At 31.6% G+C, this 13621-nt stretch overlaps 3 protein-coding genes across 6 annotated transcripts in view; 2 read left to right on the forward strand and 1 right to left on the reverse strand.

The window, feature by feature from the left end:
• The window catches only part of LOC106790039 (histone deacetylase 6), a 6138-nt gene extending 3732 nt beyond the window's left edge, over nucleotides 1-2406 (forward strand). For all 3 annotated transcript variants that reach the window (XM_014754679.1, XM_014754680.1, XM_014754681.1), the window contains exons 13-18: nucleotides 74-414; nucleotides 539-734; nucleotides 818-947; nucleotides 1065-1756; nucleotides 1827-2114; nucleotides 2182-2406. In XM_014754679.1, coding sequence (XP_014610165.1) covers nucleotides 74-414; nucleotides 539-734; nucleotides 818-947; nucleotides 1065-1756; nucleotides 1827-2114; nucleotides 2182-2259 — 1725 coding nt within the window. In that variant the 3' untranslated portion in view covers nucleotides 2260-2406. The remainder of the gene's footprint in view (nucleotides 1-73; nucleotides 415-538; nucleotides 735-817; nucleotides 948-1064; nucleotides 1757-1826; nucleotides 2115-2181) is intronic.
• Nucleotides 2407-3149: 743 nt separating this feature from the next.
• Nucleotides 3150-6179, reverse strand: LOC106790040 (GPI mannosyltransferase 4). The gene is made up of 4 exons (XM_014754683.1): nucleotides 5452-6179; nucleotides 4970-5370; nucleotides 4318-4856; nucleotides 3150-4157 (listed from the first exon to the last, which is right to left on the reverse strand). Exons 1-4 carry the CDS (start codon nucleotides 5627-5629, stop codon nucleotides 3236-3238), a joined length of 2040 nt encoding a protein of 679 aa, XP_014610169.1. The 5' UTR covers nucleotides 5630-6179; the 3' UTR covers nucleotides 3150-3235.
• A 69-nt stretch (nucleotides 6180-6248) lies between these two features.
• Nucleotides 6249-10142, forward strand: LOC106790045 (galactoside 2-alpha-L-fucosyltransferase 3-like). 2 transcript variants are annotated; one of them, XM_014754693.1, is made up of 5 exons: nucleotides 6249-6323; nucleotides 6429-6830; nucleotides 6900-7112; nucleotides 7597-8360; nucleotides 8507-10142. In XM_014754693.1, exons 4-5 carry the CDS (start codon nucleotides 7897-7899, stop codon nucleotides 9045-9047), a joined length of 1005 nt encoding a protein of 334 aa, XP_014610179.1. In that variant the 5' UTR covers nucleotides 6249-6323; nucleotides 6429-6830; nucleotides 6900-7112; nucleotides 7597-7896; the 3' UTR covers nucleotides 9048-10142. The 2 variants fall into 2 exon arrangements, with proteins under 2 accessions (XP_014610179.1, XP_014610180.1); XM_014754694.1 differs by lacking the exon at nucleotides 6249-6323 and having other exon boundaries at nucleotides 6765-6830; nucleotides 6904-7112.
• Nucleotides 10143-13621: the final 3479 nt, after the last annotated feature.

Consider the following 13621-nt stretch of genomic DNA (forward strand, 5'->3'; position numbering starts at 1 on the left):
TATATATAAAACAAAGTATTTCCAAATAAAGTCGTCTTACCAATAACTTAATTATGCATTATCTTTGATAAAGGGAAGAGTGGCTACAGAAGAAGAACTACTATTAGCTCATTCGCAAGATTATATTAATGCGATAAAAAAGACGGAAACATTTAAATCTAAAGAATTGGAAAGACAAGCATCCAAATATAATTCTGTTTATTTGCATAACGAAACATGGTTTTCTGCTTGCGTATCTGCTGGTTCATTACTTCAAATTGTGGACAATGTATTAAATGGAGAAGCGCAATCTGGAGTCGCGGTAATAAGACCTCCAGGACATCACGCGGAACCAAATTCAGCTTGTGGTTTTTGTATTTTTAATAATATTGCAATAGCAGCAAAATATGCTTTAAATATTCATAATATAAAGAGGTACTCACATATATGTAATATAATATAACATTATATTATCCACATTATTTATTATATATTATTTAATTTGAAATTGTAATGAGAGGGAAAATTTAAAATTAAAAATTGTTTTCATCATCTTCAGGATATTAATAGTAGATTGGGATGTACATCATGGAAATGGTACTCAATTTATTTTTGAAAATGATCCAAGCGTGCTGTATACATCTATCCATCGTTATGACAATGGAAATTTTTTTCCACATTCTAAGCAAGGCAATTACACATCTGTTGGATTAGGATCAGGAGAAGGTTATTGCGTAAATATACCATGGAATAAAGTGAGCATTACAACATATAATTTCAATATTTAACTTTCTAACAAAGATTATTTATTTCCATTTATTTATTTTCTTTTTTCCAGAAAGGAATGGGAAATGCAGAATATATAGCTGCATTTCAACAAGTTGTGATGCCGATTGCTTATCAATTTAATCCAGAATTAGTTCTAGTTTCTGCAGGCTTTGATGCTTGTATCGGAGATCCGTTAGGGGGTATGTGTTTATAAATATATATATATATATATATTTTAAAATTTTATATATATATATATATATACAATGGTATTGACAAGATCATCGAACGATATAAACAAAAAATGTTATTTTAAGGATGTACAGTAACACCAGAAATGTATGGACATTTAACGCATTGGTTATCTTCATTGGCGAATGGACGTGTTATTCTTAGCTTAGAGGGCGGTTACAATATAAATTCCATTTCTCATTCAATGGCAATATGTACAAAAGCATTACTCGGTGATCCATTACCCTTGCTAGACGCTTCGTTAATACCGTGTTCAAGTGCAATACATTCTATAAATAACGTACTCAAAGTGCAGAAGAAATATTGGTCGAGTTTAATGTTCAATTTATCGTTGCCTAAAGAAAATCTCAAAAAAATTGCTACTAATATTAAGATGAACGATCAAATTAAAAATTTTCAATTCAATCAACATTCGGAGTCGAAAATTGCCTTGGAGGGTATAGAAAGTGAAAAATTGGATATCAAGCATGCGTTTAATAAATATAGTATGAATAAAATATCGGGCGAAGAAATATTGAAACTTCAAAATGAGATAAAAAATATTAAAATAAGGGATTCTAAAATTGCGAAGGAAGAAAAAACTATAGAAATTGCTAGGGCGTGTGTAAATAAGGATCAACGAAAAGAGGGAGATAGAAAAGAGACTGCAGGAAGTTCTAATAATCCAGGAAATAGTAATGATTCTGGAGAAAATAGAGGAGCTCTTGATGAAGCTGCAGCAACAAATTTGACCGATTTTCTTTCTGATAACTGGCAGGTAATAATTTTGGAATTTCTTTGATACGCTTTCGTGATCATCTTAAAATATAAACATTTTATATACATAGGCATTAACAGATAGGAAAATGTTTGCTGTTATACCATTAAAAGAATGCCCACATTTAAATACCGTTAACAATGTACCTCCTTGCGGTATTGATATACATTTACCATGCATCGAATGTAATAGTAAGACTGAAAATTGGATTTGTCTACAATGTTACACTGTACATTGTGCAAGAAATATCAATCAGCATGCATTGTTACATTCCGATGAAACTTTGCATCCTTTGACTTTAAGTTTTAGCGACTTGTCAGTTTGGTGTTATGGATGCTCAGCTTATATTGATAATCCGGTAAGATATTTAAATTTGTTGTCAGAAAGAGAAAGAAAAATGTGTGAATTATTTATTTTAATTTCAGAGATTATACGCGGCTCGAAATGCTGCGCATCTGAGTAAATTTAATCAAGAAGCACCATGGATTTACGGGGTACAATGAATTAGTGCCATATTTTGCTCATAATTACATATAGCAGGTATAAATGAAACCAGATAATTTAATATCTTTACATGTTATCTTTACTATCAATCTTAAACACTTTACTAAATCTTTCCAAGGAAACGCGTAGCTCTTTTTTTTTTATAACAAAAAAAAATTACATTAGAAATAGATAAAAAATGTGTATACAGTGTATTCTATGCACGAAAACAAAAGGGAAAAAAAATGCAATATAAAGATAGGTCATTTTAAGCAAGCTTTATTCAAAAGTTATAATTAAAATAGTAAATGTTCATATTTTTCATTTACTTAGCAACCTGATCTCGGCCACCCCGTATATTGAAATACGTAATATAAAACTAATGTTATCACTAATTAATATAATCAAATTGAATACGTATTAAAATATTCTTTTATCGTAATATTAGAAATCGAATGATATTTATTTAACACATTGCCAAAACGTAACGACATTTATCATGTATAAAAGTTAATGTAAAACTTAGTTTATTATTGAGGAAATAATGTGAATTTTAGGGGAAAAAAAAAAAAAAAAAAAAAAATATTTTCTTAAACAGCAAATATTTTCATAAAATCCTCTATAATATATGCCAGATTAATACAGTAATTAATGAGTACATACTGTTATATATAACGTAAAAATACATTTGCTTACAAATATATAATTTTTGAATGACGAACACTTTACACTTACACCGCAATATTTACAAAAATCTAGTCGATATTTAATGTACCATTCATAATTTAAAAATACAAATAAAAAACATAAATAAAATGAAAATTAATTTTGTATTTTAAACTTACGATATGGTAAAAATGTACAATGCATTTATTAACAAAATACAAGAAGGCATAATTATTTCAAATAATTATTTAAAATTGTAGATATTTTTATATTTGTTCAATAAATTTTCGTGATCGCGATAAAATATGAAATAATTGATTAATTATATTTTTACGTTAGCACCGAATTTTTCGTCTTCTTTGCAAGTTGTGTTGAATTTTCAATCTTAATCAAAGCTAATTTAAACTGTTGGAAAAAGATGGATATATCGTTTATAAGTTGCATCAACGATTTTGGTCTAAAGATACTGATATTCTGTAAATTGAAATGTTCGTTAATCGTTTTTAAGGATGGTAATTTTTCGGTCGAAATATGCGGATAAAATGACCATACGGTATAATAGTTAAATAACAAAGAATTGTTTTGAGAATATTCAGCGAATTCTTCTATAGCGCTATAAGGCAACGTGTAATATAATCTATAAGGTATTCTTTTAAATCTAAATTTTTCTTCACATTCTTGCAATTTTTTCGTTATACTATTATAAACTTCGGTTAGATTCTTCGAACCTTGTTCGTAAAGATAAAAATCTTTGGTCAAGCGGTACTTATGATTTCCGGTGCTAATATATGTCTTATGTGTATTTCTTAAATGTAATAATGCCGTTGGTATGGGATATATGTATGATGTATATAAATGAACGTTAGTAAGGTGAGGTTTAGCTTTCAATTCGGTATTTATATGCGACGTTAAAGATAAAACTCCACCTTGATGAAGAAAACCATAAAATAAGCATAACACAATGTTACTGCAATACCAAATAATTTGCAGCTTTGTAAGCTTGTGTGTTTTATTATCTGGCTTATATTTAGTTGGATTATTTTGTTTAATATGCGAGACAGTATCAACTCCAGGCACGTGGCTTAATTTTGGAGCATATAAGAAAACTAATGGTAATATCACAGGTATTATAAAACGAGGTTCTTGATGAGGAAAGCAAGATAATAATGCTACAGGAACAATAAATGATATTGTCATTAAACTAACTATACTTTGTATCCGTGGTAATTCCAGCCATTTTCCTTTCAAACCGCTGCAAGCAATTAAAATTCATTAACATATGCATGCTATTTTCGAAAAAATATAATTATTATTAAAATAATATTTTGATAGAAAAGCGATATATATATATATATATATATATATATATTAAATTTGAATGATTATAATTTTGTTTGTATTTAAATATTCACCTGAATGACATCCTTGCAAATGTAATCAATCCAATAATTCCAAGTACATTGTATAACAGAGGTATATTTAATAAGAAATGTAAAAATCGTGGATGTAAACCATGATTTTCTAAATTTTTAGGATTGGAATTATATTTTAAGAAATTTAGCGGCGTTACCACAAAATTGTTCAAACTAATATCAAAATTTCCTATTTCTCCCATCGTTAAATAACCAAAGTAAAAACTATCGACTAGGATAAAGAAAATAGCGGTAGGTATTCCGCAAATGATAAAAGTAAATATTCTAATATGAAAATGAAGTAAACCGATACTTCTCGAACCAAGACCTCTTTGCAGCCAGAAAAAAATAGGAGGAAATGCAAATGCAACGAACGTTGGTCTATTAAATATACCGATAACAGTAATGGTAGCTATCTTAAGGCAATGATTTAAAGAATGGGAAGGTAATGATCCTAAAAGTTTATAGTATTTAACACGTTCCACACCATTTTTAGCTTGGTCGTATTTGTTAGAAAGATAATCGCTCTGTATAATGACCTAAAATGACAAAAATTTGTTATTATTGTATCAATCTAATTAGATATTTGTCAGCAATTGTGATGGATTAATTCAATTAAGTTTCCTAAATTTGTTGAAACGAAGTATTATACCTTTTCCGAATATACCATGCATTGTGAGGTATAGAACAACAGTAAGGAAGTCAATATTAATTCGATGGAGTTTGAAAAAACTCGTGTAGCATAAGTTAACATAACATAAGAACTTGCAAATGTAATCAATCTCACTTTATAGTTTTGTCCGCACATACAACATATTTTGTAGAGACAGTAGTCAGATACAAAAGATAAAATACACATAAAAAGTCTTGGAAATACGATAAGATAATACGGTGATATTAAGGATGTACCAAAGAGATTAAATCCATAGGGTGAAAGAAATTTTAAAAACGAATAAGAAGTGCCTACTAGTATCTGCGGTATGAAAATCGTTCGAATAGGAAATGTTGTATTATATTCCCATGGTTTGTATATGTCTATATCGAAACGATCTCCTGTAAGGGTAAATGTATCATCATATTTGTAATGAAAATTTGTGTTTGATAAATAATCTACTACAATAAAATGTCATTTACCTGATATAACTTCTATAGCTTGAAAGTATTCATCGGGATGTATATATCCAGTTTGTGGAACTAAAGTCAAAAGTATTCTAAATGCAGCTAATGCCCAATATAGTTTCATTTTTCTCTTTATAGGTGTAACAGGCTTATATTCGTCAATCGATCTGCGATATTCGGTTATATGGCGCATTATTGTTTAATAAAGAAATATTTAGGATTAGGATAATTATAATTTCAAAAATTATCATTCAACCATCGAATGAGAAGATTGTGCATATTCAGTTTGCCTCATATGCAGTAATCGAATGAGAACATGAAAATTAATTTTATATGTTAATACATCTTTTTAATGACAATATCATTTTTAGTATAACTCAAATGATATTTTAATTTGAATTATATCGTAAAGGAATTAACATCACTGTGATGAATTATTCATGAGAAATTCATAAAAGCCACGTTGTTTGCTTATTTCACCGTTAATACTGTCAGAAAAATGTGTGTGTTTACTTCTTGTAGTAACTGTCAGTACTGCCAAAATGACAGCATATTAAACAATAATCTATTAAAAATAACATGTCTCATAGCCAAAATCTAGAAGAACCCTAGATGATGTTAGATCAGATAAATTCAGATGTTAGATCACCATAAGTAGCTGTTCTTTTTCTTAAGAATATGTGAATTGTAAATATATTTATAATCCGTTATTAAGATGCCGCTTAAATTGACTTTAGCACACAAGCTAGTGGTTATTTAAATATATATATATATATGTTCTTTTTATTATTATAGATTGACAAGGCAGATATCTACAATTACCAAGAGAGCATTTGAAAAAAAATGTCTACTATTTACCGATAGATTTTGACAAAGAAGATTGTAAGGTAAGATGGACATCATTTATAATTGAGATTTAGAAAAAAATGTTAATTATCTATGAAGAAACAAAATAGTAAATAACTTGAAAAACGTAACTAAATGTATTTTAGAATATAGAAGCGGAAGATCGATCGACAAGGCGCTACTCATAGCGTGGGTATCGAAAAAGGGTGTAGTAGGGTGTTTAATCGGCGGCGATCGTGGGGGTGGTGGCGGCGACGGCGTCGAGAGCTCCCTATGACGTCATTTCTCTGGACTGTGGAAACAACATCTCGAAAGGGGATGGAAGCTCGTCGAGAGGGACGCCGTCTTCTTCCTTATTATTCTCGAGGACGCGATAACGGGCGTGTTAAGTGGTAACTGTGGAGGTTTGGTTGGACAAGCGGCAACGACACGATATAAAAAAAAGGAACAAGATAGGGAGAAGAACGGCGGCGGCGGCGGGGTGGCGGCGGGGCGGCGGAGGGGCGACGAAGTTCAACGCAAGTGGCCATTGAAAAGAAGATAAAAGAGTAAGAGGAAAAGAACAAAAGTCCAAAGTTGTATTCGTTAAATATCGATAATTGTCGCATTGTTGGTAGCCAGCAGTCATCGTATAACCCGGGTAACAAACGGCTCTTGACTCCGCCGTCGAGGGACGACAAGCAACAAGCGTTCTCGAGCGGCGCGCGAGACCGGGCATCGATTTAGCCGGGAAAACATGACACCGAGGAGAGACCAAAGGAGAGACCAACGTCGTCCATCCTCTGGACGTACGATAACGTGCGAAAAACAGACGGCAATTGACGGGACAGGTAAACAATTTTAAAGGGGCTCCTAAATGAAGGGTTTTCCTAAAATTTGTAAATTTCATTCGCGCACGCAAGATCTTTCGCTTTCGCACGATGCACCCTCCCAAAAAGAACAATTTATATATCAAACGTTATTTTACGAATTTTCTATCTAGCTACGTAGTATGGTACATTTGTGTCACACGCACTCACGACCATGAATGAAATTGTGACGCATTTGTATCGCATTTGTATCGCTTTCAAATGTTTGCGCGATTAATGTAGACGCGACTACTTGTAGGGCTTACGCAAAAATACGAATTTGCATGCATATGCGTTGCAATAATTGTAATACTCAAAAGAACGCACCCAACTAACCACCCACTAAATTACACGCGAAAAATTGCACGCTCGCCTAATCCACTTATCCCCCAGCACAGCCCGCTTATATCATACATGCCGCCAGCTCACCAGTTAATTACTATTAACAATATTATCGTTGCAAAAGATGTACATCGGAAAGCGAGGGACACGGCACGCCTGTAGATACCGATATGCCGGACTAGAGCGTGAGAGCGGATAGTACGCTAGAGAGAAGAGTTCAAGTTCATTCTCTTGAATTAATAATAATTATAACTTGAAAAACTATTAACAAACAAAGCGAATCGAGCAGTAGGAAGTGAGAGAGAGAGAGAGAGAGAGAGAGAGAGCGTAGGATAGACCGTAGGCTAGCGTTGTTTGCTAGCGAAAGAGTAAAGGTCGGAGAGATATTGTTGCGAATGTTAAGAAACGGGTAGAAATCGAGAGAATGAGCCACGCTCAACAGCATGTGCTTGCGAGCGCCATAGTCCTCGCTCTGATAGTGGTCTTCGGTATCCACGTCTTCCTCTTTCCCATGTACACCTCCAGTCCGGCGCCCAGGCATACGAAGATCTCATCGTACGAGCAAGCATTATGTCGAACCAATCTGAAGAACGTCAGAGTACCACCAGAATGGAGGAACCCTTGTCCGAAATATGGAATCGTCACGGCTGTTCAGGGTGGTCGACTCGGCAATCAAATTTGGGAGTATGCCTCGGTATGGGCCACTGCTAGGAGAACCGGCTTAGAACCGTTCATGCCTCGTTGCATACTCAAGACTCTCGAGGAACATTTCGAAAACCTCAGTATACCACCTTTGAGTTATATCGGAAGATGTACTCTTGATGTCGGCCAAGTGGTCAACTCGCTTGGTCAATGGAACAGCACCGAACAGAACATCATCATACCGAGGTATTTCATGAATTATTTATTCGATCATATTTCGCGTATATAGTATGGATATATTTTAGAAATGAATTAGGATGTGGATGAAATAGATAGGATACTTAGTGTACTTGGGTTAATATATGCGATATATAGGAGAGAATATTTGACAGGCACGCAGCATACTGGTCCCTGATTTTTGTCTGGTTGGACGACGTACGTCGAGAATTTACATTCAAAGCAAGTTTAAGAGCTTACGCTAATACGGTATTACGTGACGTGGCAGACAAATTCAATCTCTCCCAGCCGACTTACGTAAGCGTACACGTTAGGAGGACCGATTACGTCGATTATCTCTGGCAAAAGCTTAAAGTCAGGCCGGCACCGATAAGTTATTACTTCGCAGCGATGGACTACTTCCTCGGGAAATACGATAACGTTGTATTCGTTGTTACCAGCGACAATATAGCCTGGTGCAAATACAATCTACGTAGCAAACGTCACAGAATAAGTTTCGTTTCGGAAGCCGATGGTAGAGGACCCGGTAAGGATTTAGCTGTCTTGTCCGTATGCAATCACAGCATCATAGATTACGGCACCTACGGTTCCTTCGGAGCTATTTTAGCCGATGGCGAAACTGTCGTTTATAACGTAACCACATACTTTTCCACCTTGATCGCTGAGGCCTTACCCAAGTGGAGGATTATGAGTTGAACCAAACCATAGGATAAGATTCACAACAAAATAACCCCGAAATATAACGTTAACGAATAGTCGTTAATCCATTTCGGTGAATCCAATTGCTCTCCTTGGCAAGGTAGATTGAAACGAAAGGATAGATAGATAGATAGATAGATAGACAGATAGATAGACAGATAGATAGATAGATAGATAGATAGACAGATAGATAGATAGATAGACAGATAGATAGATAGATAGATAGATAGATAGACAGACAGATAGATAGATAGATAGATGAAAGCAAGGAATGCGGGCTAAATTTCTAATAAGATATTGAAATAAAAAGCAACCTTTGTACGTACAAATCTGGATCTTAAGATTAGTAAGTTGTGCGTGTCGTGTGCGAGTGCGGGTGCGGGTACGTGTCGTGTTACGTATTTCTTTCCTTTTTTTTTCTTTAACTTCTCTTATTTTTCCTAAACATTCCGAATTCGTGAATTCTTCCTCTTCCTCTTCAACTTGTTCGTTTCGATACTCGACAGGCTTTCTCGCATCGACTAAATTTGTTCGTAAATTTTCTTTCTCTTAAATGATGACGGTTATCGAATTTCATTCTGACGCGTCTGCAACATATACGATACGAGCCGTTATTTTTCAGAATGGTAGATCCGATTTTGCAACGAAAAATAAAATCAGAACAAATTGGCGTAGAAATTGGTTTTCTCTCGAAAATTGACGTTCCAATGGAGAAATATCTAAGAAAATGATATTTTTCAACAAATCTGCATTTGTATACATTTAATTCTGTTTTTACGCGGCAAATACGTTCCATATAAAAAGATTGCAAATCTATTCGAACAATTTGGATTTGTACATATTTTCATAAGACAATTTTTGCGACTTCGAATCGATTATTTTCCTAATGAAAAAAAAAATGAAAAAATAATAAAAAATCTGAATGAAAGACTGATTGTCGCACAAACGTTCAAATAAATCGTTAAAAAGAAGAAAAAGGAAAAGAAACAAAAAGTCTTAAGATTAATAAAGACGAACACGAGTAGCAGCCTTAAGTGCACAAACTTATGAAGATTCTTTTGTTTTGTTTTTTTCTAAACTTGAAACAAAAAAGAAAAGATAAAAAAGATTCTTACAGAAAATTAGATAGAAACGTTTATTCTTAGAGAGTTAAAATACGGATAGAAGAGAAAAATGATAAAAAATATTTAGCGAAAGATAAAATACAAAAATTATCTAATCGAATATTGCCAACAAAATAAAACAATCCAAATCCACATAAAAACAGAATTAAAGTATATAGAATCGGTCTTGTAATAGAAAAGACAAAAATAAATGATCGCTATCATTTTTTGAAACAATGGCTCATACATGGCTTCGTTTATATTATATATAAATTAATACATACAGGGTGTCCCTTAAAAGTTTGGCCCATATTTCATTAACCTATCGGGGAGACAATATATTTGGGTGGCATGAAAAGTTTTAAACCGAACATAGAAACAATGTTTTTTGATCAAAAAGTAACTTTTATTTTAAAAGAAAAAAAAAAGAATAAAAGTTATCTGTCGAGGCTGAAAACTTTTCACAACCCACCTTTTTATAAACATATTCACTCATAATTATCCTTTAATAGGTTTAAACGCAACACACAACTTCCTTTTGCAAATAATTTAACCAGAGATTGGAGTTTGGTACTTGAATAGAACGTTATTTTATTCCCCTCCGACGAGACGAAACTTCTTCAAAATGGTTCAAACTTTTTCAAACATTCTGTCTATACATTTCTATATAATTTCCTTTATCTTCTCCTTTAGGAAGGAAAAAGCAAAACAATTCCAATGAATCGTTGACAATTAGCCTAAAACAATATTTCTGCTTCCCGTATCTCTTTTTAATTAATTAAGCATGATTCATTAACTGTGTTATCCGTACAATACACGTTTACCTTGATAAAAAATAATAATAATAAGTAAAGTCGTTATTAGTCAAACCAAAAAAGCAAAATATTTATATTGGAAACAAGGAAGTTTAGGAATTGTCTCTACGAACAAATAAAATAAGCGAAAATAAAATAACGAATTAGGATCGAACATCATTTTAGAGAGTACAACATCCGTTTGTACAACATAATCGTCGAACCATTGCTGACATGCAGACACGCATACAGAACAACAATTCAATATAAACATACAAAAACAACAACAATTACAAAAAAAGAAACCAAAAAATGGATTATAATGAAACAATGGACCAGTAATAATCTAAAATTTAACGAAGACAAAATAAAATAAGAGCAGGGACAAAAAGAGAGAGAGAGAGGGGGGGGAGCAGAGAGAGAATTAATTAATTGACAAAACACAGAGATGATTATTTTTTCTACTACCATAACCGAACAAAAAAAAGATGCCACACTGATTAAAATAATAATAATATTAATTACAAAGTAATTGTTACGTGATAGATACCCTTGTGTATACCTGGGTATGTATTTATGTACGAAAAAGAAAAAGTCGAATAATAATGAACAAATAAAAAGAATAAAATACAAAATAAGCTCGAAGAGTTTATCATTTCTAAACGAATTCTACATTGATAATCGTGTACGAACGAACGAACGAACGAACGAACGAACGAACGAACGAAAGAACAAGTAATAATAATAATATATAATATGATAATTAAAATAATAATTATTAATAAGAATAAATATAATAATAATAATAATAATATGATAATAATAATGATAACGACAAAAAAGAAGAATTAACAAAATTGAACGAGCCAATCTCAAAATCATGACGAAAATTTTTCTATGCGAAACATTTCCAAATTCATTTTTTCTATTTTCCAAACATCCACAATTGACGTCTAAAAAATGTTTTGTGTATATCTAAATAGTGTTATAGAAAAAGAAAATATGAAAAAAGAAATTAAAACCAATTTGATGTATGCATTATTCGACAAGAATTGACGGGAGTGTAAGAAAGAGAAAGAGAAAAAGAGAAAGGATAGGTATATATAGACAAGATAGAATAGATATTTATATATAGAGAGAAAGGGGGAGAGAGAGAAAATGAAAAGAAAATCATTGCATAAAAAACGATGTATTTCGCGTCTACGACTTTTTATGATGTACAATGATTTTATCTGTGATTCTATTTCTTATTGTGCCAAAATTCTTAATATACATTCATACAAACATACAGATATACAAAGTTTTTCACAATATGTGAGCATAACTTCATAGGCTTTTTTTATTACACGTACCATTGCACGATTTTTGTATATAAACTCTTCTTCGGCTTTCAAATGTCTTATCTTGGATCTTCTCCCTTGTTCCAAAATACCAGATATCGTTTGAATTTACAAACAACATGTTAATAAAGTTGTATGAATTTTATTGGAAAACGAAAATGGGATAAAATTTGTATAAGGGCATGTAATTATGTGAATATTATTTTTTCTAATTTTAATATACTGAAATCACCTCGGAAATAATGTTCACGTATTGTGAAACAGCTTGTATTTTATACACACATATATAATATAAAACATACGCTCTTGGTAAAAGCGTCGATCAGTCGCATACACACATATTATATATACACATGCATACACAAGCATATATATATTACGGAAGTTATATCTATACAAGATAGTGTATAATATTTACAAAAAAAAAAGATGTAAAACAAAAATTACAAAATATTTCTTCACTTAATACGTAAGATAAGATTAAATGCTTACAAATCAATGTGTTATGTGAGAATAAATGAATCAGTGGAAGGGTGAGAAAGAAAAAAAAAAGTAGTATATTTTAAATGTCGATATATAATAAGTGTTTCAAATTTAATAACCATGTGACCTGATGTATTTGACTTATATTTTATAATAATAGATTATTAAATGTTTCTCTGCATATATATGTACATGTATGAATATACATATGTGTATATATGTATATGCATATTTATATTTATATTTATATTTATATTTATATTTATATTAGTTTATTAAACGTCTTTTTCAATGGTTCATGCCTATTAATTGTTACGCATTGAGAAATAATATATATATATATATACATATACATATATATATAACTGTATAAAATGATAATCGTTGTATACAACAAAGTAGACCATCCCAAATTGTATGGAAAAAAAATGAACAAAAAAATATAATCAGTACTGTCACCTCTCTATCTTAAAAGAAAACAAAATTAAGAGATCTTTCAAAAAGTATAGAATTTTGAGCATATATATATATATATATATATATACACACATACACGGTGTTTTCATATTATTATAATTTAAGTAAATGACATGAAAGTAATGGTAAGACTATACAACTTACAGTCATCAATGTAATCTACTTTGTATATTCTCTGTGATAACATTAGTCTAACTTAATAAAAATAGCGATGATGATTATGATGATGGTGAAGATGGTAAAGAGAAGATGAAAGAATGAAAGGAAGAAAAAAAAAAAGAACAAAAGAGAGATATGTATTTCTGCCCCTTCGCGAACTTATTTATTGTACAAAATAAAGATATACCTTGTGTCAAAAAAAGATAAACTATATA

This window comes from Polistes canadensis, unplaced genomic scaffold (assembly GCF_001313835.1).
Source record: "Polistes canadensis isolate GaletaPanama2010 unplaced genomic scaffold, ASM131383v1 scaffold_211, whole genome shotgun sequence".
Lineage (NCBI taxonomy): Eukaryota > Metazoa > Arthropoda > Insecta > Hymenoptera > Vespidae > Polistes > Polistes canadensis.

What these genes read in the sequence shown, in the direction of transcription:
- LOC106790045 (XM_014754693.1), top strand. Translation starts at nt 7,897, where the DNA reads ATGAGCCACGCTCAACAGCATGTGCTTGCGAGCGCCATAGTCCTCGCT. An exon ending in CAGAACATCATCATACCGAG is followed by an intron (nt 8,361 to 8,506) that starts GTATTTCATGAA and finishes AATATTTGACAG; the next exon opens with GCACGCAGCATACTGGTCCC.
- LOC106790040 (XM_014754683.1), bottom strand. Translation starts at nt 5,629, where the DNA reads ATGCGCCATATAACCGAATATCGCAGATCGATTGACGAATATAAGCCT. An exon ending in AGCTATAGAAGTTATATCAG is followed by an intron (nt 5,371 to 5,451) that starts GTAAATGACATT and finishes TTACCCTTACAG; the next exon opens with GAGATCGTTTCGATATAGAC. An exon ending in TTTGCAAGGATGTCATTCAG is followed by an intron (nt 4,158 to 4,317) that starts GTGAATATTTAA and finishes AATTGCTTGCAG; the next exon opens with CGGTTTGAAAGGAAAATGGC.